Source organism: Lagenorhynchus albirostris, chromosome 15 (assembly GCF_949774975.1).
Source record: "Lagenorhynchus albirostris chromosome 15, mLagAlb1.1, whole genome shotgun sequence".
Lineage (NCBI taxonomy): Eukaryota > Metazoa > Chordata > Mammalia > Artiodactyla > Delphinidae > Lagenorhynchus > Lagenorhynchus albirostris.
Window position 1 is genome coordinate 59,412,875 of NC_083109.1, and position 27,894 is coordinate 59,440,768.

At 50.6% G+C, this 27,894-nt stretch overlaps 1 protein-coding gene across 2 annotated transcripts in view; it reads left to right on the forward strand.

Annotated features, from left to right (window-relative positions):
• Positions 1-27,894, forward strand: part of SNX29 (sorting nexin 29) — a 554,801-nt gene that overhangs the window by 108,647 nt on the left and 418,260 nt on the right. For both annotated transcript variants that reach the window (XM_060123064.1, XM_060123065.1), the window contains 2 exons: positions 21,060-21,123; positions 23,266-23,394. In XM_060123064.1, the coding sequence (XP_059979047.1) occupies positions 21,060-21,123; positions 23,266-23,394 (193 nt within the window). The remainder of the gene's footprint in view (positions 1-21,059; positions 21,124-23,265; positions 23,395-27,894) is intronic.

The window sequence follows — 27,894 nt, forward strand, 5'->3', positions numbered from 1 at the left end:
GACACGGAGGCAGGAAGCTGTCCAGCTGAGAAGCCTGGCCCTGGCTCCAGGAAGTTCTCACGAGAGAGACGTGGACATCCTTACAGACCCCAGGGCTAGCCTCTTTAGCTTCCAATTTCCTCACCTTGAAAATGGAGTGATCTCATCTGCCTGCTCTCCGCACAGGGCAGAGTGAGTGCGGGGTTTGCAGGTGTGCTGGAAGCCTGGACGGGGCTGTGGGCTGTGAGCCGGAGCTGGTGGGGACTTCTCAGCCGCGGCTTGTCGGTCTCAAGCTAAAGACGGTCTCAGGTGACTCTCTTCCCATGTCCCTGCTCGGGGACATGCCCCCCCACACAAGGTTCCCAAGGCAGGATAGAGGTGGAAATATTATTTGTTTACTTCTGCTCAGGCAGTCCCGGCCCCAATGGGGTCCACCCTCCCCAGTTTCATATCTCTTGCCGCCCACCACGGTGCCTGTGTATTCGCCTGATTAAAGACTAATTTTCTAGCTTTCAAGGTAGAACTTGGCCCAGATTTTCTTCTCTCCAGATGAGTGGGTTTTACACAGATGCCTCAGACCATAGGCTGTGAGGAAGCCAGAAGCAAGCCCCCAGGGCCCCCTCCTGGCCCGCTGAGCCCCACCACGGGGACCATGGGGACCTCGAGGGCCCCGAGGACGGGAGGGCGTCGCCCTGAGGGGGGCAGGTGTGAGGGGTTGGCTGCTTAACCCCCTGGTCTCCAGAAGGCTTTTGAAGACACACAGCCCACCGCCACTTCCCACCAGGCCTGTGCCTAAAGCCACCTCTGGGGCCTGTAGGCCCCGGGCCCCTGGTAGACGGGCTGGCGGCCTGGGGGGCAGGCCTGATTATTAACGGAAAGGGTATTTCCCTCGGGTACCAGGGCTTTAATAAATGGAACGTGTACAAGGACACTTAGAGGTACTGAAGACTTGTCTGCGGCACACCTGTCCTCGGCGGGAGGGCGGTTTACCAGGCCAGATGGGACGCGGGCACATGAACTCCCGCCCTTCCCTGCTCTGATCCCTGCAGTGGCCTTTTTCTGCACGTGGGGCAAAATCTGAATTCCTGCCACGGACTTGAAAACCTGTCTGCCCTTTCTCATCCCTGTCCCCTGTGCTTGTCACTCGCTGTCCTACCACACTGGCCTCTGGGCGGTTCTCAGACTCGCCAGGCCCTTCCCTCTGCTTGGATGCTCTCCTCCCCCCACCCCCTCTGCCCACCTGAGGACTCTTGCTTCATCACCTCCAATTTTCACTTTCATTTTCCTCAGCCTGGCCCGGCCACGCCCCCTCACGTGGTTCACGCCCCCTCACGTGGTTCTCGCTCCCTAGTCTTTCTCTTCCCGGCAGCAGTTTGTGACGGTTTCTTTCTGTGTTTAAAGCCTGCTTCCCCTGCTGGTCTGAAGCTCAGAGAGGGCCTGGTTTCTGCTCCTGCCTCTCCTCGCCTCTCCTCTCCCCTCCCCTCCTTTCCCGTGGTTTTAGGAGCAGCCTGGGCAGATGGACTGTGGCCGGAGTGAGGAGGGCGCCTGCTCTGGGCTCAGGCCTAGCACACTTCTCTTTGTGGCCTTCGGGGACCCCTACCTTGAGGGGTGCCCGCCTCCTGCCTGCTGCTCCTTCTAGCGCCTGGGCCCTTCCTTGTGTGTTCTCACTGGGAGGCCTGCCAACTGACAGTCTGTGGCCTCCACCTTGCACCCTCCTCCCTCCTTCGGGTTTCATTGGGGGTTTGGAGTCTCACTGTGAGGAATCGATGCAGCCCAGGAGTCGTAACTCTCAACACGAAGAGCGCCCAAAGAACACCATCATTCCTCATGCCGCCTCCAGGCTGGCCTCCAGGTATGAGTCCCAGGCCTGCTGCACCATCCGAAAGCAGGATGGCCTGCCTCTGTGGCCTTTTTTTTTCTTTTTGCGGTACGCGGGCCTCTCACTGTTATGGCCTCTCCCGTTGCGGAGCACAGGCTCCGGACGGGCAGGCTCAGCGGCCATGGCTCACGGGCCCAGCTGCTCTGTGGCATGTGGGATCTTCCCGGACCGGGGCGCGAACCCGTGTCCCCTGCATCTGCAGGCGGACTCTCAACCACTGCGCCACCAGGGAAGCCCTCTGCAGCCTTTTAAGTCTTGGGGACAGGGACTCAGCATGAAAGAAGGGAGCTCATTCTCTCGGGCTGCTTTCTGTTAGGTGCAAATCCCCAGCTGAGTCGAGGGTGACCATTTCCACCAGGAGGAGGTTTTCAGCCTGTTCACCTGGGGCAATGCTTTTCCTTCCTGACCTTGTCCAATGTTGGGGAAAGGGAGCCGGAAGGAACTTAGCTGCACAAACTTGGCTGCTCTGAGGCGAGGATTTGCTGTTGTTACTGAACCAGACTTGGGTCCGCTTGCGCACATGCAGTAAAGCCAATCTACTGACACTGGGTTGTGCTGAAGGAAAGTGCAGGGTTTATTGTAGGCACCAACCAGGGAGTCCAAGCAGCTAGTGCTCGAAAGGCCTGAACTCCCGGATGGCTTTCAGGGTGGGAGAGGGGGGTTGTGGGGTATGTGATCAGCTCCTGGACATTCTTCTGACTGGTTGGTGGTGGGGTTCAATTAGGTTCAACATCATCAACTTCTGGTTGCAACCTGGCTGGAGTCTAGGAGCTGGCGGTCAGCATGCAGTTAACTTCTTCCACCTGGTGAGAGTTTCAGTCTCTGCAAAACAGCGCAAAGGATTTGGCTCATAATATTATCTGTAGCCCTTGAGGAGGAACTAAAGGTCTTTGACTTTGTTTAACGGCTAAACTATTATTATTTTGTCCTGCTTGGCTGTTTTCCATTTTTCACTTCTCTGATTAAGTTTATTCTTTGGAACCTGGGGAAGGCCTAGGAGGCTAAAGTTTTTCTGCAAGCAAGAGGCAGGCAGAGGACATGGTGGTGGTGGAGGTCTGTCTGGGAAGGCCCCACAGGGTCCTGCTTGGTTATACTGTGAGGTGATTCTGCCCTGGAGTGGGGGGTGTGAATAGGATGGAGAGAGGGGATGGGCCTTCCGGCTCCTACTGGTGCCCGATGCCTTCTACTTATTCTCCTCTAATTCCCACAGTAGCCGAAGGAGGTGAGTTTGATCTCCCCATTTTACAGGTGAGGAAATGGCTTCAGAGAGGTTAATTCATCTGCCTGAGGTAGAACAGCAGGTACTGACAGAGCCAGGTGCTTCAAACCTAAGCCCATCTGAGCACCAAGCTGGAGTGTGTTTTGGCTGTGCTGTCTCCCAGGGAAGTCAGGGAATATTGAGGCCCTGCTGTGTGCAGATTGTCACACCCCATCAAGTATTTTATCTCGTTTACTCCCCAGGGCCAATCCGTGGCATAGGGAGTGTGACCCCATTGTAACAGGGGACACTGAGGCTCAGGGAGGACAGGTAGCTCAGCTCCCAGTGGGATCTGGGCTCCGTGTGCGGCTGGTCCCAGAGAGGCCTTCAGAGGCAAAGAGGTAGACCCAGGAGGGGTGCTGCGTGGAGGCTGTTAAGTCAGCGAGGAAAGCTTTCAGCTGCAAGTAGTTGAAAATCCACTAACAGTGGCTTAAGCAGGCATTTATCTTCCTCCTAGAAGGGGAAGTGTGGGCGTCAGAGGTTGCCGGCCTGCTTCAGCAGCTCAGTGCTGCCAGGGAAGCAGGTTCTTTCTGCCCGAACCCCTTTGGTTGTTAGTTTTCATCCTAATGTTGGTCGCCTCATGTTTGCAAGGTGGTTGCTGTGCTTCCGGCAGCCATACCCATTTTTGAGCAGGAAGCAAGGGAGAAGGGGTAGCCCTGGCTATTTCTTCCCTTTATCAGCAAAATAGAAGCATTCCCACAAGCCCACTTGGCAGACTTCTCTTTACGTCTCTGCAAGCAGAACCGAGCCACACGGCCCCTCCACTTTTGAGAACTGTCAGGCAAAGCAGCAGGCCGGGCGTGGAGGGAGTCAGAGGTGACAGGCTTACTCCTCCTCCCACAGAATTTGCCACGTAGCAGGGGAGGTGGTGAAAGGTCAAGCTGAGGCCCTGGGCCGCCCCAGCGGCTGAGTTGGGTTTTCAAGGTGCAATAGGAGTGAAGTGTTACATCCGTGAATGTGAAAGGCCACTGCTGGGTCGGTTTCCAGTGATGCTCTTCCTCCAGCGGGGTGGCTCTGAACACCCTCCTGATCTGAGCTTGGGAGTCTCTGTTACCTGTGCTGAGGGCAGCTTGACCTGTGACTCCCGTACCCTGCCCGGTGTTAGAGGTCGCCTCTGCTCCTGAGTCACTGGGACGCTCGGGGGAGTGTGCGTGGCGTTGGGCAGTGGCGAAGGAAAACAGGACGCCCAGGGACAGCGTGGTGGACTCGGCCTCGGGAGAGCCCAGCTGTTTGCATGGTTTCTCGGCCACTTGTGTCCTGGGTGTGTCTCGGGTGTCACTCCACCTTTCTGGGCCTCACTTGCCTCAACTGTAAGACGCGGGAGCATCGTTCTGCCTCGCTTCCCTGTGTTCATGGCTTGAGGGGTGACAGCTCGGCAGACATCAGCTCACCTTTGGCTGACTGAGCTCCGCGTGCCTCCTCTCCCTCTGTAACCTTGGAGGAGGATGAGGTACCATCATGCCCACTTCCGAGGAGGGGAAGCAGGTTCAGAGAGGGCAGGTGACACGCCCATGGCTGCACAGGATGTAAGTGGCAGAGCTGAGCCTGGAACCCGGTCCCTCTTGGCGACAGGGAGCTTGTGTTCTGTGTAGCAGACATCAAAGCGTCCAAGTGTGGAGCAGGACGGTGTAGCGTTGGTGTGACTCAGTCTGGTGTGAGGTCTGCCTGTGCCCTCTCAGTAGCCACGTGCTTCTAATTAATTGCAGATTACGTGTGTGGGTCTGTTTGACAGTTGCCTACACATATGATGCCACAGCCTGAGGGTGGACGGAAGCTGTGCAGCTGATGTCCTGATTATTTATGGGTATTTCACATGCAATTAGTCTTCCTTGCTGTCAGTTAACCCCGCCACCCTGCTGTGCATGAGGCCAGTCTCAGCAGGTGCTGGTGTTGCTGCCCCCTGGGCAGACCCGGGGCTTTAGCCAGGTCTGCTGGTTGCACTTGACAGTCCAGCCAAGTGCAGGCAGCCAGCGGGTAGAGCAGATGAAGGGGTTGCCTGGTGCTTCCCGTTTGCTTATTGGAGCCAGAAGCTAGGGAGGCTCATCTGCTACCCATGATGATCACAGCCTCCCAGAGCCAGGAGGGTTCCAGAGGGTCAGCTTGTCTAACCTCCTCATCTTATAGATTGAACATCTCAGACCCAAAGTGGGTGTGAAATACTTAAAGCACAGCTGGACCAACTGTGGACCTGCCACCCTTACCTGTTCTTGTTGTCACATTGCACATCTTTTCCTGTCCTCTGTGTCTCAGCTTGCCAGCCACACTGACTCCAGTGCCACCTCATGTAGGTTCCAAGGTGCAGCATGTGAGGGATGATTCATTTGGTCACAGGTGCCAGAAACCAGCTTGAACCAGCTTAAATAAAGTGAGGGAATGTGATTGCCCTCAGACCTCCAGCATCCAGGGGGCGTCTTGCGTTTAGGCAGCACTGGATCCCCAGGCTCATTTGGTCTCCAGGGCTCCTCCTGAGGGCTGTTAATGGAGTGATGAGGAGAAGCTGGGGCAAGCACGTCCACGACCTCTGGCCAAGCTGACTCTGCCCAGAATCTGCCAAGGCTTGGTTCTTCTCAAGATGAAAATCTTGAGAATGTTGATTTTGGGGGTAGAATACAGGGCTGGCATGGAGCCCTGGCCTCCTGTTTCTGAGATCCCCCGGTGGGGTTGGGAGGAGAGTATCACATGGTAGTTATGGTTGTGGCTCCCAGTGTCAAATGGCTTATGTTCTGATCTCTGTGTCTGTTTCCTTATTTATTTATTTATTTTTATAAATTCATTTATTATTTGTTTTTGGCTGCGTTGAGTCTTTGTTGCTGCGCGCAGGCTTTCTCTAGTTGTGGCGAGCGGCGGCTACTCTTCGTTGCAGTGCGTGGGCTCCTCCTTGCGGTGGCTTCTCTTGTTGCGGAGCACGGGCTCTAGGCGCGCAGGCTTCAGTAGTTGTGGCACATGGGCTCAGTAGTTGTGGTGCACGGGCTTTGTTGCTCCACGGCACGTGGGATCTTCTGGACCAGGGCTCGAACCCGTGTCCCCTGCATTGGCAGGCAGATTCTTAACCACTGTGCCACCAGGGAAGTCCCTGTTTCCTTATTTATAAAATGGATTTGATTTGAGCACCTACTTTGTGGGGCTGTTTGGAGGGTTTAATGATACAATTTACGCACAGAGTTTCACCCAGTGTCTGGCACGTGGCATGTGCTCTGCTAGCAGCTGCTCTTAGGAAGGTCATTTAATGTCTTGGTTTTCCCACCTGTAAAACAGGGGCTTGGACACCACCCGTTTCTATGAAATGAGGAACTTGGCTCCTTTAATACAGCCAAGCCGAGACCTATGCTTCAAGGTTGGTAGTGGATGAAAAATTACCATGTGCAAAGGGGCAGCTAGACCCTGAGGCCCTGTCTCTCCTCTCCATCGACTTTTCCCTTTTGGGTGCTCCTGTCACACTGAAACCCCATGCCTTCTGTTGGGGGGCACTCTGTCCCCTTTAACACTCCCGCGGTGCCTTGGACAGAGGCCAGGCTGGAATAGTTAATAGGGCTTGTCTGAATGTTGGGGTATAGGTATCAGCCCCCTTTCTGCAAACAGTTCCCCAGAGAAACCACTGTGATTGTTCAGGACCAAGGACAGAGGCCTCTGTAGCTGGCTCTGCAGCCTAGTGGTGAGGAACAGGCGCTAGGCCTAGCAGGTGCCCTAGCTTCCTAGCTGTGTGTCCCTGAGAAGATTGTTTGACCTCTCTGAACCTTGGTTTGCACATCTGACAAATAGGAACTGAGACAGCATGTGCTTGTTCGGAGTATTGATGGAAGTAATGTCTGTAAAGTTCTCTGGATGTCGCCTGGCCCACAGTAGGCGATTTTGAACATTACCTGCTGTCACTGCTGCCATGCTGAGTCGTCTTCAGCTTGGGGTCTCCTGCAGCCCTGCTTCCCAGCCGTGGCTGCACACTGGAATCAGTGAGGAGCTTTGCAAAAAAGCACTGCTGCCCGGGTCCCACCCCAATTCTGGATTAGCTGGTCTGTGGTACAATCAGAGGTTTGGTTTTTGGTGGTTGTTGTTGTTTATTAGCTTCCTAAGTGGTTCTAACGTGCAGCCCAGCGTGGCTGGAGAACCATTCCACTAATGTCTGCCATCTGCTCCATCCCGACATGGCCAAGGCCACCTTCCCCCCCCCTCCACCGCCCCACGTGGGTGCTCCCTTACCCGCTCTAGGCTCTGCCAGGTCCAGACCCTGGAGAGAGAGATCTGGGGGAGAGAGAGGCTTTCCTTTTCCCAGAGCCTGAAGCCTGGAAAGTCACCTCTTTCAATGGAGACTTCATTCTCTGTACTTGTAATCCAGCACCCTGGACAAAGCTTCTGCACCCGTGAAGGAGCTGCACCAGGCAGAATGGGGTGGGTTGCTCTCTTGTCTCGTGATCAAGGTGGTCCACGGACGTCAGGGATGCTGACAGGATCTCGTCAGCCTTGAGAGACCATTCTCTGGGGAGGAACTACTTCTGATTGACTAATACATACCTGAAGTGGTGGGGCCAGAGGATTCTGCCGGTGGACTCTTTGAACTAGTGGGGAAGGGCAGTGCTACCAGCATTGTTTTCCTCTTGGTTGGGAATCCTGTCCTATGATAGGGATTGGAGTCTCCTCCACACCCCAAAGGAAGAAGGTGGCTCCCCGGTTTACCCAGGGGTTATAGACCTGCCTGGCTTCAAGAGCGGGTGGAGGAGACCGGCACGGGTGGGACCCAGCTGGATAGGACATGCTCTGTCCAAAGAGATGAGTTTTTGCCGGCCCCTACTGCACGGCACAGATCGTGTGTGTGTGTGTGTGTGTGTGTGTGTGTGTTGGGGGGGGCGGGGGATATTACTGAGTGGACTCATGCTGTTATAGCAATAGGATGGGCTGAGTTCTGCAGTAGTGCCCACGTGAACACCTGTGTAGGATGTACCGTCTCTCTCTGGGTGCCTGCTGATTGAGCCCCTTTGCAATACAGAGCAGGTAAGCCCTGCTTTCATGGCTTCATATTTGTCTAATACTATCTAGTTAACACCGGTATTCCACTTGTCACCTTAACCCAGACACTTCACTGCTTCTGCTACGTGTTTCTCACTGGGTCTTTCTCATAAAATACTTTTGCACATAACTAGCATCTCCTTGCATGTTGGTGAAGGAGAAGAGGGCGACCTTGGTGTATGACGGCTGAGTGCACACCCTGCCACCCCTGCAGTAGCACCCCACCGGGTGAGCAGCTGGCTTCTACCCCTTTCCTCCCAACCCCCTCCATAATTTATTTTTCAACTATATCTGTAATGTCTTGTTAAAAAATATTTGAAGAGAATATGGCAAAATAATAAGAACTGGCCATGTTGGGTGGTGAGGACGAAGACATTCACCATACAGATTTCTGAACTGTTCCATGAGACGTAGTGATTTTAAGCCACGATGCCTGCTCACTGTGGAAAAGTTTGGCAGTTCTTCAGAAAGTGAGATAGAATCACCACTTGTCCCCAGAATTTCACTCGCAAGCAGAGACCCAAAAGAATTGAAAATGGGGACTCCAGTACATGTACACAGATGTTCACGGGGGCGCTATTCACAACAGCCCAAAGGTAGGAACAGCCCAGATGTCCATCAGTGGTTGAGTGGACGGACAAAATGTGGTCTCTCCGTACGACGGAACATTATTCAGCCATTTAAAGGAATAAAGTGCTGACACCTGCTACGTGGATGAACCTTGAAAACATTATGCTCAGTGAAAGAAGCCAGATACAAAAGGTTACATGTTGTAGGATGCAGTTTATGTGAAGTAGCTGGGATAGGAAATTCCACAGAGCCGGGAAGCAGATTAGTGGCTGTCCGGGTTTGGGGAGGGGGACACATGTGGGAGAAGCCGCTTCGTGGGGGAGGGGTTTTACTTTGGGGTGCTGGAGGTGTGTCAGGACTACACAGAAGTGGCGATTGCACAAAACTCTGAGTGTACTAAAATGCCACCGAATTGTTCACTTTCAAATGGTTAATTTTATGTTATGTGACTTTTACCTCAGTACATTATTTAAAAAAACCGCAATTATCCCCCCACCTCCACCCCACCCGCTTCTTACTGCCCACAAAACTCACTCGGTTCCATTTCTTCTCCTTGAAGCAACTTCACCTTAACAATTGTTTCTGATTTTAGTTCTTCTGGTGGATACCTCTTTAAAGCTGAATGATGTACTGATCCTTTTTTTTTCTTTTTAATTTTTAGAGAATGAATGTAGGCTCTTGACTCCTTGATATGCCGAAAAGCATGAAATTAAGACCCCCCCCCATTTACCCCTTCTAACCTTCTGACGATTTCGTGTGTTCTCAGGTGCTCTCTTTTCTAGGCCTTTCTGAGTGGGGCAGGGCAGGGGTGCTCAGACCCTTTTTGGTCCCTGAGTTAATCGCTTTGGGGTTCTTGGGCAGCTGCCCTGGAGGGTCCAGCCCCTGCCCATTCTCTTCATCTCCTGGGGGTCTCTGCCTCCATTAGAGCCCCATTCAGGCCCCTTCCAGCTCTACACTTTTGACATTCTCTGACGTGGAACAGAAAGCTGATTTTTCAGAAATGGCTCTGTGTTATTGTGTGCCACTTACCTTGACATTTTCAAAATAATTGGCCGTCAGGAACTCAAACTTCAGGGCAGAGGGTCTCAGATGCGGGCCTGGAGCCGTGATGTGTTGGGCCAGCCTGGTAAAAACCTTTGTTAACAGCCTTTAAAATCAGATTTGTGTAGAAACGTGGGTGTTGGCTTCTCAGAGCAGGGCTGCGTCCCTGTGTGGGACAGTGGACTGGAGGCAGGAGTGCTGCCTTTGCTGGGCACATCTGCCCCTCTTCCCACTGTCCCCACGTCCCTTGGAGCACATTACTGCATTCACTAGCATTACTTTTTGGTCCTGTCTGCATTTGCTGTGGGGACACCTGCCTTAACATTTGTATTACAAGTCATTATAAACAAACACTGTACGTGTGTGCGTGTGCACCTATGTGTGTGAGAGAGTGCACACACACCAATGAGCAAGAAAACCCACAATTACACACATGGAAAAGTTCACAAAGATTTAGAACTTTATCAAGATATTGAAAGAGATGTTTCTTATCCGTTGTGATTTTCTCGTTTCTCATTCTGTTTCCATGGGTTCCTCGAACCTTTCCTCTCCTTTCCAGATTATGTAGAAACAATTGTTTTACAGTGGGAGTGGGGTTGGGTATTGGAGGGGCAGAATTTAATCAGATTCCTGATTTTCCTGGAGGGCAGAGAAAGGTTGGGAAAGTTGTTGGAGGCCATGCACCAGGAGCTGGTTGAGTCTCTAGGGCGTGTGCTCCATTCCAGTGGACTGCTAGGCATGGTGCCGCGGCTCGGGGACAGGCTTTCGAGGGAACCTGAGCAGGCTGGGTCCTTGCCCTGCCACCTCCTGGTTGTGTGGCACGGGACAAGTCCCTTCCCTTCTCTGAGCCTCTTTCCTGATTCATATAATGGGTGTAGTAAACTTTGCTTCTTGGGGATGTTGTGAGAATCCAGTGAAATTGTGTATTTCAAGTGCTTTTCGCCTTGCCGGGCGTACAGAAAACAATGCATAGCAGCCACTGGGCATGTGTCCTGGGGTGTTTTAATTTTTTCATTATAACAAATTGCAAGACAGAAACTCTTGGTGGGCAGGGGAAAAGGGGAGGCAGGAAAGAGAAACAGGACAAAGAGCTAGACTGGGCCCGAGAGCGATTTAAAAAGTTATGTTTTGGGCTCAATATAGTTCATCCTTTCTTTTAGAGATAAAAGGAAAGGGAGTGGGTAGGCAGAAAAAGATATAAAAAGCAGTATAAGTTTGGAAAACAGCGGTGTAGGTTAAGTATATATCCACAGAAGAATGCTGTTTATTTCTGTGCATGTGCCCTCGTGAGCCCTCTCTTTAAATATAACTGAGTACGGGCCCCAAGGGAGTGTTTGTAAAGGCTCTCTGAGGTCTTTGCAAAAAAGATGCTATATAAAGCCAAAGAATTATTACACAGATCTATGAATATGGGAGAGAGCGCGTGCGTATACTTGCACATGCCCGCACGTGCCCAGATATCTAGTTACAGTCGTCGAGTTTTCTCCCTTTAATCTTGAAAAGGGAGTTGAAGATCAATTGATCTCAAGATAATTTCCCTCCTGGAAGGCCTTTGATGGCTGGAGATGGGAAGGCTCCTACCTCCACCCTCGATGTCACTGTTTCAGTACTTTATGTAGCGACCTCTGACGCCCATTCTCATTGTGAGAATAGAGCGTTCTCTGTAGTGTGTGTCTTTGTTTCCGTTTGGGTCCTTGGCCAGTGGAGGTTGGCCGCTGCTGCTCTGCTGATCTTGGGACTCGTGTGGTTGGATTCATGTGCCAAGGGGGAGGGAATGGTTTTGCAGGCTTGCCCCGTTTTAGGTCATGGTCGTGAAATATAAGAATTCGTCCCTTCCCTCCCATGTGTATCCATTCATGAGACACATATTGGAAAAAGCTCAATCTGAGCCTGAATTCCTGTCACTGGGGCAGGAACTTACAGCTGTGAACTGGTAGTTAGCTCCTCTGGTGAGTCCTTGAATTTATTATTAAACGCACTAGACATTTCTGCCTGGCCCATCCCATGCTCAGTTCCTGGAGGTGAGGGGCAGATTTTAGCGGCGGGTGTCAGTCAGTCATTCACTCGTTTATTAATCCATTTATTCATCCGCCCCTTGACTCATTCTGCTGGTCTTGTGGGTACTGTGCCCAGGGACTGTGCCGGTCCCCGGGGTCCCCGCTGGCAGGGGCTCACAGGCTTGGGGGCGGGGCTTTGGTAGCCACAACTGCAGAAGAACAAGTCCACCCCGAGGGACAGAGCTTTCATGGGGCTCAGGGAAGGAGGGGTCCATTGCGCTCTCCTTGGCTTGATGGGCTGGAACTCAGAATCTTCTCAGGTTAGCACAGCAGGGTGGAGGATGTGAGGGCTCACAGGGGCCTGGGTTCTGGGTCCCGGCGTGCCTGCCTCATTCCTAGGGCCGCTCCGTCTCTGCTCTCAGAGAGCGAGACTAGTACAGCAAGAGACCGAGCCAGCCAGTGGCGAGTTTACTGAAGCAACAGGGATCCTTTTCAGAGTCTGGGATCCCCTGTGGCTTTGCCCCATTATCAGGCCGAGGGCTCTGTGGCTCATGCCTGGCATTTCAGATGCCAGCCATTTGGCTAAACTCAGCCTTCTCTCTGCATTGAGTGGACTTGTCATCCCGGAGGGGCTTTATTGGCTCTTCTCTTGGGTGGGCTTCCTCCTGGTGCCTGCATCTCATGTTTCCCTGGCCAGGCCTCTGCACCTGGCAACAGAAGCTCAGCAAACCGTCCCTGGCTAAGCTCTCAGCAGGTGGATCTTGGTGGAGCGAGCGACTTAGAACTGTTTGCTCTTGGGCCAGACGCCTCTGCTCCCATCCTCCTTTGTCGGACACTGTGGCCCATCCCAAACTTCTGGAAGTCTCGATCAGGGTCAGCCAGCCACCCTCGGTCTCAGCACCACCTCACCCTGCAGACGCCTGAAGCTCCAGCCCCTGTGCAGTGCGGGCCCTCGGCTGGCTCGCCTCTGGGGAACCAGTGGGGGTAGAAGAAGATGATCTAGGGCAGGAGGCTGAGCAGGGACAGCTGGAGGGACAGAGGCAAAGCTGAGGGACCTTTGACGAGGCAGGAGGGATCCACAGTGTCTGAGGCAGCAGCTGCTCCAGTGCTGTGTCGCATTTATTAAAGCTGGGCCCCCAGCCCCTTGGGTTCCAGCCATGGGGCCCCACCGTCGGTACCGGTGTCTGGCAGGCCGCACACCTAACCGCAGAGGGCCCGCAGTGGAGAAGGCTGGCATGGGGAGCGGGGGCAAGAGCTTCTGCATGTTCCCCTAACTTTTGCTTGAAGGGCCAGCTGGTAAATGTTTTGGGCCGTGCGGCCCCTCCGTCTCTGTCACAGTAGCTCAGATCTGCCTCAGTAGCATGATAGCAGCGTAGACAATATGTAAACAGACAGTGGGGCTGTGTTCCAGTAAAACTGGTGCCGAGCCCTGCCCTGTCCGGGGAGGTCAGTGATATTAGCACCATTTTTCCAGCTGAGGGGACGAGAGGCGAGGAAGGACCGAGAGCTGAGACCTGTGGGATCTGGGATTTGATTAAAAGACCTGTGTTCTTTCCACTCTGCCTGTTTGCTGCCCCGAAGAGCTTAGGAGCTTGGTTTCCACAGTGGACCAGTGTTTTGTTAGATTGGCCCTCAGTGTGCAAAAGTTTTTTTTTTAAAAAAAGCAAAACTATCATTTCCTTAATGGACTTGTTCTTTGCTTGCATGTTAAGATGGGCTTGTGCTGCTACATATGGCATAAATGTTTGTTCCCATATTTATATTGTTTTTATTGCTGCATTTCACATTTAAATTTTTCTGTCTGAACTTTATTTCCATATGTAGTAGCTGCAGAGATTTAAGTCTTGTTTCTTGCTCCCAAAATGGTACCCTGCCTTGGCAACATTTATGGACAAATCCACCCTTTCCGCAGTGATTCAAAATGCTCTGTATCCCAGACTGATTTTCTCCGGTTAACATTCTCCTGTGTTCTTGACTGGATTTGCTGTTCAGTTCTCTGAAGCCGGGCAACGAACTGATTTCGAGATGGATCGTTCTTTGCCGTTCAGACTTAGGAGAGGGAGAGCCCGATTCAGCCGGGCTCTGCAGAGGCTGCAGTACAGAAAGGCTGCCCTGTTTCCCTCGAAATGTGTGCTGAGGCAGGTAATAAAGAGGAAGGAAATCACAATGATAGAGACTAGCAAATAATGGGATGCGCGGTGCCGGGGAGAGGAGAGAAAATTACAAGTTAGGGAGCACCTCTGCCAGTGTGTGTCCCTGGAGCTTGGAGAAGTAGAATGTTTATGTGATGTATGGAAATCAATCCCAGCATTACCTATGCAAGGAAAGTCAGCAAAGCGCCTGCATAGAAAGTTAAAGCCTGTCAAAAGGGTGATTTTTTTTTTTTTTACGGCGGTGTGCGGATACCAGCTCTCAGGCCGTTGCCTTTCTCACCGTTAACCATGAATATTCTGTGATGGTAACTTGGGGAAGGCGGAGAGGACAGTCTGACAGCGATGGATTTTTTTTTTTTTTTTTTTTTTTTAAAGATTTGAGGTATCAGAGTACTGCTTTACCTGTATTTGTGTCCTCAGTCATTTTGATGTTGATGGAGATACAGGGCATGGTCCAAGAGGCTGGAGATGCACAGCGTGTGGGACGGGGGAAGGAGGGGTTATGACAGGATGATGGTGTGCATCAGTCAGCGATGGCCATCCCCCTGCTTCTGTGGCTTCTGTGCAGTGTGATTGTGGCCCCTTCAAGGTGAACTTGTGGCCAAGACGTCTCATTGCAGCTACTCGTGGCTGTTCTTTGCCCAAAGAGCATTCATACCTTTTCTGGGTCCTCCTGGGAAACACTTCCTCCTCCAAGTTTTCTTTCCCCTATGGACTGTACACTTTTCAGCTGCAAAAGCCTGGGTGGTGATGTTTGGGATCCCTGCGTGCTGTGCCTAAAAGTCCAGAACCTGACCTGACACTTGCAGTCTCCTGCAGTTGGCACCTCACTCTTTGGGTCTGATTTCCCACATTGCCCATGCCGAGCTGGTTTGATGGTTCATAAAATTCTGTTGTCTAGTCTGCTGCTCTAGGGCATAGACCACTTAAAAACATTCCTTTTTATTTCCCAAGGTTGAGGTACACAGGAGCTCAGTAAATCCTGTAACTCCTGAAAATGTGACCAGTGGAACCCACTTGTGCTTGGATGGTCACTGCTGCCTTGCCCCCTCCCCCCCTTTCCAGCCCCTACCATTGAAGGGAAAGGCACTAATTATGGTGATCAGTAACATTTGTTGAATGCTTTCTATGTGCTGGGTGTTGAATCCTTAACAATGTTTCTGTGAAAAACAAAAATGCTTCTGTGCGATAGAGACTGTAAAGATCCCATTTATAGATAAGGGAGTCAGGTGCTCAGAGAGGGTGGGTAACTTGCCCAAGGTTACCCAGCTGCAGAGGCAGGATTCGAACCCGAGTCCTGACTCTAGAGATCATGCTCTGAAATACAGGACCCTGAAACCTGCATTCGCTGCAGTGTGAACACCACCGGGAACTTCAGTTTACTCTTTCAGCATCCCACAGGAAATGTGGCTTTATCCCCTTTTGTATTTTGCTGAGGCGGAAACCTGTGCGAGGTTACCAGGCAGTAGGTGGCTGAGCTGGGGCTTGAACACAGATCTCCCCAGCCCTGGGACCTGTTGGTAGCAACCTTCCATGGGTCCTGCTCCTGTCTTTGGAATGGAAGCTACTGGAACCCACACCTGACCTTCTTCTTGCCCCTGGCAGGTCCCCGCTGAAGCACTTTATTTTTCTCCAGCTCTTGGACCTGTTCAGGGCAATTTCCACAATTTTTGGCCTTAGAGAGGGTTTGGAAGGTGACTTGGGGCCCCGCGGGCAGCTTGGCTTGTCCCAGTGTGGGTTCCTGCACTTTGTTTTTGAGTGTCCTCATTAGGTGGTCGTGAGAATTGAAACGAGGCTTTGGTGCTGACGTGTTACTAGACACGGAAGTACCCACCACGTGACAGCTGGTACGTTTGCCCTCCATTTTAGTTGTGTTGTACTCAGATAGGAATCGTCTCTCTGCATCACTTATTTTCCGTAGACCTTGACCAAGCTCCTGGCATGTGGGAGCTCTGGGGACCCCAGATGCATGGCATGCTGTGCGCCTTTAAGGAGTTGTGAGATGATTGCAGGAGACAGAGGCAGTTAGCTACTGCACACTCTGCAGCTTGCTGAGGGGTAGGAGAATCATGGAGGGCTTCCCAGAAGAGGTGCCTTTTCATCTGGCCTGAGTAGATGGGTTTTATCATATTGGGTTGGAGGGGATTGGTGAACACAAGGAAATCCATGAAACAACAGTGTGTTGGAATATCATTCAGCCTTAAAAAGGAAGGAATTCCTGCCATAGGTGACAACATGGATGAACCCGGAGGACATTATGTTAAGTAAAATAAGCTGGACCCAGAAGGACAAACACCGCCTAATTCCACTTATATGAGGTATCTAAAATAGTCGAACTCTGAGTTGCAGAGAGTGGAAGGGGGGTTGCCGGGGGCTGGGGCAGGAGGGAATGGGAGATGCTGTTCACCAGGTGTAAAGCTTCAGGCAAGCAAGACGGGTCAGCTCTAGAGACCTGCTGTATAGCATTGTGCCCGGGCATAACCATTACCATATATGAAGAGGAGAGAGCTCGTGTGAAATGTTTGCACCATAATGAAAAACTCTGTTGGGTTTATTCAGGGAGAGGCGCTCACATTTGTGGGGAGGGACCAAATAGTACAGTCACATCACTCGGGGAAAGTCCCTCGAGAAGGCTCTGTCACAGGCTGCTGGCCCAGGTGGATTGCTGTCTGCAGTAGAGGCCAGGTAAAGGGGTTGGTGACGTCTGGTGACGCCAGGAGAGGGCATGACACCAACATCTCAGGATAAGGATCGTGTTTGTGGGCAGTGAGCTGCTCCCTCCAGGACAGGCTCGGCACAGCCACGGGACTGAGGGCCCTGGAGCACGACCCTCCTGTCCTGTCGGGTCCAGGGTACCCGGTGCCAAGCGCCCTGGTGGTGGGTGTGCGTGTGCTGGGCACATGTGCTCTGCCGAGCTCTCATCCCACTTACATCCAGTGCACGTGGCTCATTAGTGTAAACCAGGCACGCGTGTGCCATGCGCTGCAGAACAGAAGGCTGGCATGATTCCTTTGATTAAGAGGAGATTTCACCAGGGGTTAGTGGCGAGGGAGGATGAGCAGGCAGAGCACAGAGGATTTTTAGGGCAGTGAAACTATTCTGTATGATACTGTCATGGGGGATACATGTTGTCACATAGTTTTCCAAACTCATGGAATATGCAACACCAAGAGCGAAGCCTGACGTAACTGTGGGGGATTATGATGGGTCAGCATGGGTTCATCAGTTGCAGCAAATGTCCCACTCTGGTGGGGGTTATTGATAATGAGGGAGGCTGTGCATGTGTAGGGGCTGCTGGTAGACGAAAAAACCTCTGTACCTTCCTCCCGATTTTGCTGGGAACCTAAAACTGCTTTACAAAATAGTCTATGTTAAAAAAAAAAAAATCACTTCTTCTAGCCTCGTGTTGCAATGATGACTATCCAGTCCTTTGCTCCCATAAGAAGTTTGGGCCAGTTGAGAACTCCAGAAGTCGTCCTCGTTAGAAGATTCAGATTTCAAACAGGCCTTGGAGTAAAGGAGCATTTCCTGAGGCTGCGTCTCCAGTACCTGGCTGCAGCCTTGCCACCTGTTCTGGGTTTCTTGAAGATAAGAACCAAAGAGACGCTACCTGACCTGTCTTCAATGATATATTGTCTTGAATTTTTGTTTTTTTCCCCCATGGCTGTGGTGTCATGGGATTAAATTACTGGCTGTTTTCTGTTTTTACAGATTTATCAGTGTTTTTAGTTAGAAATGTGAAATCTAGCATTACGTTGAGTTCTTCTAGATTATCAGTGCTCCCCACTGCCGTCCACGACAGGCAGTGCCCTGACTTAGTTAGTACTGTCCTGTCTGGTCTCTCCTCTGAACCTTACAGCATCCCAGGGAGGTGGAAAGGTGGGTGCCGTTCACCCCTTGTGCCTGCCAGGAAGGCTCAGAGAGGCTGAGAGCCAGGGCCCTCATTACCTGGTCATGTTCAGAATGCAAAGTCAGACAGACTCTGTCTCCTCGTAGGCACACGTGAATGTGTGTGGTTTTCCTCCATTAAGAAATCCTCTGTTAAGGACTCCTTCCTTAGGTAAGTCGGGGAGCCTGGCTTTCCTCTTGGGAAGGTGCCTTGTAGCCAGTAGTTAGGTGCTCAGTAGATGTTTACTAATGAATGAATGTGTGAGCTGGGGGGGCCGTTGTAACCCCAGGCAGCCCGTGGCTGGGCAGGTAGCACATGGGGACTTTATCTGTGTCTCTGTCAGCTCCCTTCCCCCCTGGACTGAAGGGCAGCGGCTCGGCCTCTTTCCTATCTCTTTAGGCTGATTAACTCTGCTGAGGATAAAATAGATGACTAGTAAGGGCCTACTGTAGAGAACAGGGAGCTCTCCTCAGTACTCTGTAATGAAGTATATGGGAAAAGAACCTGAAAAAGAGTAGATATACATATATGTATAACTGATTCACTTTGCTCTACATCTGAAACTAAAACAACATTGTAAATCAACTCTACTCCAATAAAAATTAAAAAACAAAACAAAAATCTCTGCTGAGGGCCTAACCCTCCTTTCCTCTGTTCTTCCCAGTCTCGCCCTCTCTGCTCTTTCTAACCTTTAGTAGTATCTTGTCTGGAAATGCTTTTTCTGCCCATTGTTTCCCTTTTGCAAATTTTCAGACCTTGTGAAAAGTGCAAAGGGTCCTGTGTGGCTCTGGTCCTACAACCTGTGCCAGGAACTGAGCCCCAGGGGTCCTGGTTGCAGCCTTGTTACCTGGCCCCGTGCCACTCAGCAGCCTCGGTTCTGGACACAGCACACATATCCCACGGGCCAGTTGGAGGCCTCGGTTTCCCTCCTGGCTCTGACATGTAAAGGTGTGTGGTTGTGTAGCTTATTTAATTACCTCTCAGGTTCGTTCTTCTGACTTAATGTCACTGTGCGCTGTCGATGAAATTGTAGCTCTTACGTCCCTGCATGTGAGTGGTGGTAATTATCGCTGTTTCCTGGGGTCGAGTGCAGAGGTTGGAATTGGACAGATTTGGACTCAGATTCCAGTTGTGTCTTTACACTTCCTCCCCCTGAGCCTGTTAGCAGACCTGTGAAAGGGACTCAGAGATAGCTTCCATAGAGTTGCCCTGCGGCACCAAGGAGACAGTGTACCCCGAGTGCTTAGCTGGTGGGTGTTAGAAGCTCCCTGAGGGCAGGGCCACGTGGGCCTCCCCGCCTTCCTCGGGTCACCCTGCCCTCCTCATGTGACCAAGCTCACGCCTGTCCCTGCACCCTTGCACGTGCCTTGTGCCTTGTGGAGTGTTTCCCTCCACAGAGCAGCACGCTGGTTCCCTCCCTTCCTCGGGCCTGTGCTGTCATGTCTTCCCCCAGAGAGGCCTTCCCGGAGCACCCAGGAAGTGGCACCCTCCCACCACCCATCTGTGTACCGCACCGGGCTTTCCTCCTGGCATGTCTTGTCGCCACGACTGCTCCATGCTGCTTTGCTTGTCCCCCTTCAGGGGAGGAGGCCTGCCTGCTGCAGGCAGAGACTTTGATCTCCTCTGTTCACCCTCTGCCCACAGTGCCGAGAGCAGGGCTTGGACTTTGTAGGTGCTCAGTAAGTTCGCAGCGACCCAATGAATTTTGAATCTTCCTTGGTGACACCAGGAGAGGGACACCTCAGACACGCCTCCTCATCAGCACCTTAGGAGGCCCAGTTTCTCACTGTGTGACCTGCAGGTTTCATGCTGTCACAGGTGCGATGGGGAAGCCAGGGCCTGGACCTCCTAGTCGTGTCCTTGTGATGCCCACGTGGCTGCTCTGGGTCAGAAAAGACAGGGAGGGTCTATTTTTTGTCCCATCTCTTCTGAACAGAGTGGCTTCTGGTGTCTGACCCAGAAGCTGAGGAGGAGCCCCCATGATTCCCCTCCTTCTCTTTCTTCCCCTGAGGCCTGGGCTGTGGGCTTTTATCTCCTCTGTAGCAGCCTGAGGGCAGCATGGGTCCTGGGACCTATTTCTTGCCTCAGGGTCTTTGGTGGGCCTCTTTGTGCCTGGGCATCCTGAGTATAAGGGGACCGAGGGACCTGCCTATTTATCTGTGTCCTCTTCCTCCCCCATTTCCCCCTTCTTTCCAATTTATTTGTACCCCAACAGTGTGGGGTAGTGTTTCTTAGGTGTGTGTAAAGGACTAAACAAGATAGCGCCAGTATGGGCTTTGAACAGAACTTGGCAAGTAGAAGCGTTCAAATTTTAGCTAAAAAAAAAAAGAAACCAAAAACCATACTTCTTCCCAAAAGAGGACTTGAAGCAGCATATTAAAACAGGTTGAAAAAAATAGAGATGGGTTATATGTAAATTGGCACCAGGTGGAAATACAGGTTGGCGATCAGAGGGAGGGTTGGGACACGTCGTGGTGGCCACAGGGCCACGTGCACTCACTGGACTTGTAACTTTGGCTGTGAGCTTCCTCACAGCCAGTCCCAAGAGGGACATAAAGTTCACAGGGTTCCTTAGGGAAAAAAATAAAACAAAACTGGCTCTCCAGGAGAAATTCACAAGTTCCTGGTCTTGAGATCTGAGTGTTACGGTAAACAGTCCACCGTGGGTGGACAGTGACAAGTTTTTGATGTAGATAGGAAACGTGGGCGCTTACTGATTTTAAAGGGGGTGATTTTCTATCAGTGAATGCTTTCCAACGTTGAAGATGTCAGGAGAGTCACTCCTATAGGTAATTATGCACTGTGCATTGGAGAGGCCCCACCCCCCTTCAGAGTCTATGGGAGTCAGCGCAGGAAAACCAGATCTCTTAGTGAACTTGAGAATTTCTGTGTCGGTATGGAGTCAGTTGTCATGTGATCTGCTGTCTGATCTGCGGTTGATAAACAGCTGTAACTGGGAACATACTCTTGTTCAAAACAGTTGCTGTCCGGTAGCAGAGACTTGGAAAAGTGCTTAGAAATTACCAGCCTGTTTCTTCTGCAGCGGCTGATTATATTCGCTAAGGAAACGCCTCCACAGTTATTCTCATCCTGCTCTGCCTTTGGGTTTTGTGTGGCTAATGAGAGTGATTGACTGAGCCCACTGGATCTCTTAGACTGTATAGGAATTATTTTTGAAAGGGAAAAGGGAACTTGTCTAGACAAGTGGCCCTAAATAGCACATAATCCAGACCCGTGTGGGGCGGTGTAGCAGGTGGGATCTGCCGGTTAATTTGGACTTGGCTTTCTTCCTTAGGTGAACTGCGACAGGCCATCGTGGCCATGATGACCAGGAAGGATGAACTGGAAGAAGAGAACAGGTATCGAGAGCTCCGTGCTTGAGGGGCAGTCTACCGTGGACATTCTACATCTGGGGCAGAGAGAATATCGCCGTGAAGGAAGTTTTGCTTTATTGGCAGAGTTGTGACCAGTGATGTCTTATTTTTTGGTCAGATGTACCACTTTAGCATATATATTGTGGCTTGAGTGTTAGCAAGGAATGAAAACCGTATGATCCTCGCACTATCTTAGAACAAACTGAGAATTTGTAAAGCCGTCTTTTTTATTTTTTAATTCTTTTTTAAAAAAACAGCCTTTGCGATAGAATTCACATATCATTCACCTATTTAAAGTACTCAACTCAATGGGTTTTAGCATATTCACAGATATGTGCGACCATCACCAGAATTTTAGAACATTTTCACTACCTCAGAAAGAAGCTCCATCCCCATAGCTGTCACCGTGCGACCCTCCTTAAGTAGTGGGTAACCTTTAATTCAGGGTCTACCCGTCACGTTCCAAGCACTAGAATGCTTAAAATTTTCTCAAGTCAGGGACACATAGGGCAAAATGGCATTTGGAGTCTTTTGACTTCCCCAAAAGCCTAGTTGCAGGCACCGAGAGGCCAAAGGGTCTTACTCATTTTTGATTCCCTGTTGAAACCAGGGCTAGATACCAGCCAGGTGTTAGCCATGCTGCTCCTGCTCGGCTGCCCAGACGTGAGCTGCTCCACTGCCAGAACCTCGTCTTGGCCACAGGGTGCTCAGTAGAGGGGTTTGCAGCAGTTGTCTGCCGAGGCTCTGCGAGCATGACGGGCTGCCTCCCTGCGGGCCAGGGGACGGGGGTGTGTGTGAGTGTGTGTGTGTACGCTCATGTCACCCTCTTATTCTTGTGCTCAGAGCAGGAATTGTGTCCCTAGTGACATGCAGTCGTGATTCTCCTTTTGAAGCCTCGATTTGGGCCCCGCTTGACAAGCTTCTCCCTTATCCTTTATGGAAACATATGAAAGCAAATAAGCGTGATTTGGAAAACAAGAGTTTTTAAAAAAAGGAATCTTCAGACAGTGCTATTTTGCAACGAAAATAAATTCCAGTGACAGGCTGTAGACAATGTAGGATGCTTTTTCCTTGATCCAGCTGGGGCCATTATCTTGGAAAAAGCCATAGGTTTTGTCTTACCTTGTAAAGAACAGTCATCACTGTCTGGTAATTTCTTCTCCTTCCCAGCGAGAGAAAAAAAATCACACTGTGTTTGTGTTGGGGGGTTTCCAGGCCCCAAGAGGGGAATTTTCTCAAAACTTTCCAGGAACACACGTCTTGGCGTGGGGGTGGGGTTCAGTGAGCAGTGAGGGTGGGCAGGTTCAGACACTTTTGCTTATGTTCTGATGTCACGTGGCAGATGTCCTCTAGATTTAGGATGTAGCTGCACCAGAGTTAGTAAATGTTCTGTAGAAATAGCCATCTGAGGTCCAGCGACGTAGATGGTCAGAAGAACCTGCTTGGCTCATTTCTAGGTGGTAACTTGTGATTATTTCTGGAAGAGCTTCTGTCTTCTCTGCTGTTTAAGACCAAGGATGACAGATACGCAAGTGAATGTGTTCTGGAGGTTAACACACTCCAAATATAAAACACATTCTATGCAATGTCAGATTGTATAGCTCCATGGGATACTCTCTATGCTTGTTTAACCTGGAGGTGGCGATGGAGCAGGGGTAAGGTGCGCTTTGTGGCAGGAGAAATGAGACTCCCGTTGTCTGTCAGATAACCGGAGCCCGTCTTCTGCTTTTGTGGTTTAGGTGGTTCTTTTGGCCTGTCCTGGCATCCTTTCCTTTGTTGAATCTCCTGCGCCGTGCGGCTGTGACAGGATGTCTCGGTTGAATGTGCTGCACCTCTGCGTGGGATGTCTTGAAGGGGGCTTGCCTGGGATTGGTTCAGCTCATTGTTTTCCCTTGATTTAAGCTGCCCACAGGCTCTCAGGGCCACAGAGCCAGGCCACAGATGGTTCCCGGGGACTCATCCTAATTTTGCTTCAGAAGCTCTTGAGCAGAGTTTGGTATCTCCTCAAATCAGTTTATATGAAATGGACTTGAACTGCAGTTTATGCAGAGCCTTGTGGAAGATGAATGAACTAAGATTTGACTCCATGGACTCTGGGTTGACAGCAGGTGGGCCTCCTCTCCCCAGGTCACTGCGGAACCTGCTTGACGGTGAGATGGAGCACTCAGCCGTGCTCCGCCAAGAGGTCGACACCTTGAAACGGAAGGTGGCCGAACAGGAGGAGCGGCACGTCACAAAGATCCAGGCGTTGGCAAGGTAGGGGAGGGCAGAGGGACTTGGGGGGAGGCTTTGTTCAAACCCCAAGCACACCTTTCATCAATACTTTTTAACTAAAAAAAAAAAGTGACCAATGGAAATAAAATTTATGCATCTGAAATTTAACTTACTACATTAAATATTGAATAGTATGTATGCACGTGGTTCAATATCCAAAAGGTACAAATGGTTAAACTCCGCCACCCCCAGCCACCTGGTTCGCCCCTGGAGGTGGGCAGTGTTGCCGTCCCAGAGATGCTCTGTGCATTCCGTGAGCAGATGCGTACATTCGGACGCACAAACTTTTTCTTCCTTTCACTTCCCTCCCCTCCTTCCTTTCTGCCTTGGTACAAGTGGTCACGTATCCTACGCCCCACTCCCTCCACAGCTTAGAGATTGTTCTGCGCTGGGTACACGGAGCTGCCATCTTTCTAACAGCCCCCGATACCTCATTGCCCGCCTGCACCAGGATTCATTTGGCTGGCACGCCAACAGCCAGGCACCCCGGTTGTTTCTAGCCGTTCGCCTCTTCTAATAATAATAACCTTCGCATTTGTTATTTTGTCCCAATATGACTCTGCTTGCCAGAGAAATTCCTGGAAGTAGAATTGCTGGGTCAAAGCGCAGTGCCTTTCTGAGTTGGATAGAGGTCGGCAAGCTGCCCTCCAGGGAGGCTGGGCCTCACCCAGCACAGCCCTGCGCCCCGGGGCGGATCCGACTTTGAGGTCTTTGATAAAATCACAGGTGAAAGCAGCGCTGGCAGAATATTTTTCACTTGCATTCCCCTAATTCAGAGTACGGTTGAACCTCTTTTTATCTGAGCCATCTTATTATATTTCCTTTTCTGTGACTTTGCTTACATCTTATTAATAATGAGAACTGTAAAGCAACCGCCCCCCGCCAAGCTCCAACTCCCATAATAACATGCATTGTTACTGAATTTGTTCACATGCAAACGTATCTTTATGTACTGTACTTAAAATCTGCAGCCTGTCACTTCTCAGGCCACCTCCCTCCACCACTGAAGCTTCATGGTCACCATTTCTATATGCCTGGATGTGGCATTTCATTGAGTTAATGCACCATATTAAAGTCAGCATTTCTGATTGCTGGACACTTGAATTCCAGTTTTTTCCCCCATTTTAGGTAAAATAAGCAGTTTATCAGGTCATTCTTTAAAACTACTTTAAAATTAGACCAGGAGATAAACCTGACTTGTGGATGTGCAGGGGAGCCCAGGGTTAAGTAAACCGACAGAAGCAGCGTTTACCATCCTCGTGCTGTCAGCAGATGTGAGTGGCACTAATGTAATTGCTGTATACATGTAACTGAAAGTTGGCACCGTGATCCCATATTTAATTTTAATTTGAACTTCTCTCCTTTGTTCACATTTGAAAATGACATCTCAAGAGCATCACAGACCATTAAATGACTATGATAAATACAGTCTCAGGTGCCTAACTTGGCATTTTCTCAACTGGACCCGCATCTTACCTGGCCATGCTAGGGTTCTGTGTTGTAATTGCGTTTTATGTTGTCATAAAGACTGAAGTCTGTGGAGTCTTGGGTTCTGAATCATCGAAGAAAGACAGACTTCTGTCGCCTGTCATTTTTATTGTGTTAGGAGCCAGCTCAGCCTTGAGTCCCTGCTCCATTGCTTGCAAATTGTGCGTTTTGGGTGAACTGCTTCACTGCCACAAGCATGCGCTTCCTCGTTTATGAAACGGAGAGGATGATCTTATCCCCCTGCGCGGGCCCAATGAGGAGGAGTGTGTGTGAAAGTACATAAGGTGCTGGGCAGCGATGTGCTATTGGAGTGTGTTTTACAGTAAATGTATTTTGAGTATATGATAATTTTGGGGTAAATTTTATTTAGCCCATGAATGGAATAGAAAAAAATAACTTCTTAACTGAGCAGGTTTGTAATCTGAAGCCTCCCCATTTAAGCAGTGGGTAGCTGAGCTTTTAAGGTGCCTGGAAGTTTGCAGTTTGCAGGTAGAAGGAACATGTATAAAGCAGGCAGATACTTCAGAAGGAGAAAACAGGAAGAAAGCAAACGGAGCAGTGGGATGTGTAAGTTTTGAAAAACTCAACTGCTGATGTGTTGCAGACAGACTTGACCTCTGCCGACTGTCAGAACTTTCTCCGGGCTTCTGGCTGCAGGAGGAGCAGCTGTCAGTGTTGTCAGGTGGTGGACCCGCTTGGTCAGTTGTGGCTTGGGGGCTGGGGGGTGCTGTCACCGAAGGGACACAGGCAGGATGTGCAGGGTCACAGGCTGGAGGCGAGGCCCGCATGCGTGCACCAGGGCTGCTCTGTTCTAGGTCCCCATGTGTCCAAGTGGCAGGTTTCATAATGCGGGTGGTTTAGCCTAGTGGTTGGTGGCACGGATTCTGGCGTTGGATCCTGAGGGTCCGATCATGGCTCTGCTGCTTAGTAGCTGTGGGACCTCGAGCAGGTTACTTAACTTCTCTGTCTCTGTTTCCTTGGCTATGAAATGAGGATAAGAGAAGTCTCCACCTCGTAGAGTGGTTAAATGATAAAAGGACAGACCATATGTCGGCTCCATGAATGTGCTTCATAAATGCTCAAAAATGTTAACTATCACTATCATTTTTCTCTAGTATAATAATTATATTACTAAGAAACCTTGCCTAATCAATAGTTGTATTTTAACGTCAGTGGTGCAGAAAGAATTAAGAATTAGGCTATTTCCGACTCAAGAAAGTGAAATGATTTCTGCCGTGAGTATGCTAATGCTAAGAAGCATTGTAAAAATGGGAACATCCCTGAGCAAACCTAGCATTTTAGTACATGTTCATTTTGCTCAAAATTAATGGCTTTCCTTTTGTGCTATCATGGCTCAACAAAGAGCAAGGTCATATAACCAGCCCAGTGCCTTTGTGGCGCCAAGCAGCTGCTCCTTGCTGGGCGGAGGCATTGTAATCAGTTGCTGTTCAGGGTCGTAAGTCTCATTCCTTGAATAATTGATTGCCTTATTTCCTGTGGAATTAAGAATACTCAAACTAAACAGCAAGGTCCTATGGTATAAGCACAGGGAACTATATTCAATATCCTGTGATAAACAGGCTATGAAATGGAAAAGAATATGAAAAAGAATATATATATATGTATAACTGAATCACTTTGCTGTTTAGCAGAAACTAACACAACATTGTAAGTCAACTATATATACTTCAAAAAAAAAAAAAAAAAGAAAGCTCAAGCTATGAGACAGGTGTTAGCAGAAAGAAAACACACATTTACCTAAGCAGAAGTACCTTTGAGGGAAGCAAGTGGACAGGGTTGTGGGCTTATTGCAGGGACATTTTCTGCTTCTGCTCTTTGTATTATTTACCCCTGGCTGTGTAACAAATTATCTCCAAACTTGACATCTTAAAACAGTGAACGTTGAGGATCCTCTACGGTTTCTGTGAGTGAAGAATGTGTGAATGGTGCAGAGTTTCTCATAAGGTTGCGGTCAAGCTGTTGGCCAGAGCTGCGGTCATCTGAAGGCTTGACTGGGGCTGGAGGGTCCACTCTCCAGCTCCCTCACGTGGCTGTTGGCGGGAGGCCTCAGTTTCCTGCCATGTGGGCCGCTCCACAGGGCTGCTCACAGCCCAGCAGCTGGCTTTCCAGAGTGAGTAACCCAAGAGCAAGGGAACACACCCCACATGGAAGCCACCACAGTGGCTTTTGTATCCAGTCTCAGAAATGACACACGATCACGTCTGCTGTATTCTGTTGTCACACAGCTCAGCCTGGTTCAGTGTGGGAGGGGTCTGCACATGGATGGACTACCAAGAAGCAGGGTCATTGGGGGCCACCTTGGAGGCTGCCTATCACACCCACCCTGGGACAAACACTACCCCAGTCTTCCTTGGCTGGCTTATCCTTCTCCCCATTCTGTCCCTGTGGTTTGGCAGGAATGACCCCACCACTGCCCCGCCTGCGCTCCAGAGCAGGACGGATGATGCCGGCCTGGTCAGTCAGCTTGTTCCATCCCTTGGCCACGATGATTGGGTCACAGGATGGCGTGTGGCCAAGCTGATCTGGTAAGAGCCAATTCTAGCATTCTTGGGAGGATATGATGGAAGCCAGGGGTTGCTGGCAGCTGTCCTTGCTGCCGTGCGGGAAGATCCTGACCCCACATGGTGACAGACAACACACTGGTGGAGGGAGGGAGGAACCAACAGGTCCTAATGATACTGTTTGAGCTCCTGGATCCCGTCCTCCCTGAATCTGATTTTCCTCTGGACTTGTCAGTTATGGGAGCCGATAAATTCCTTTTGTTACTTGAGCCAGGTTGTGACTGGTCTCTCTGTTGCAGTCCTGAGTCCCGACTAACCAGGCTGCCTTGTGTGGTTATTAGGGGATCAGAGCGAGTTGTTCTCTCTGTGCATGAGTAAAATCGCTCCCTCAGTTACCAACTTGCCAGGGCCGTGATGCAACCTCCTTGTTGTGATTACCGAGGAGGTGAGGAAGGTGTCTCGAGGAGAACCC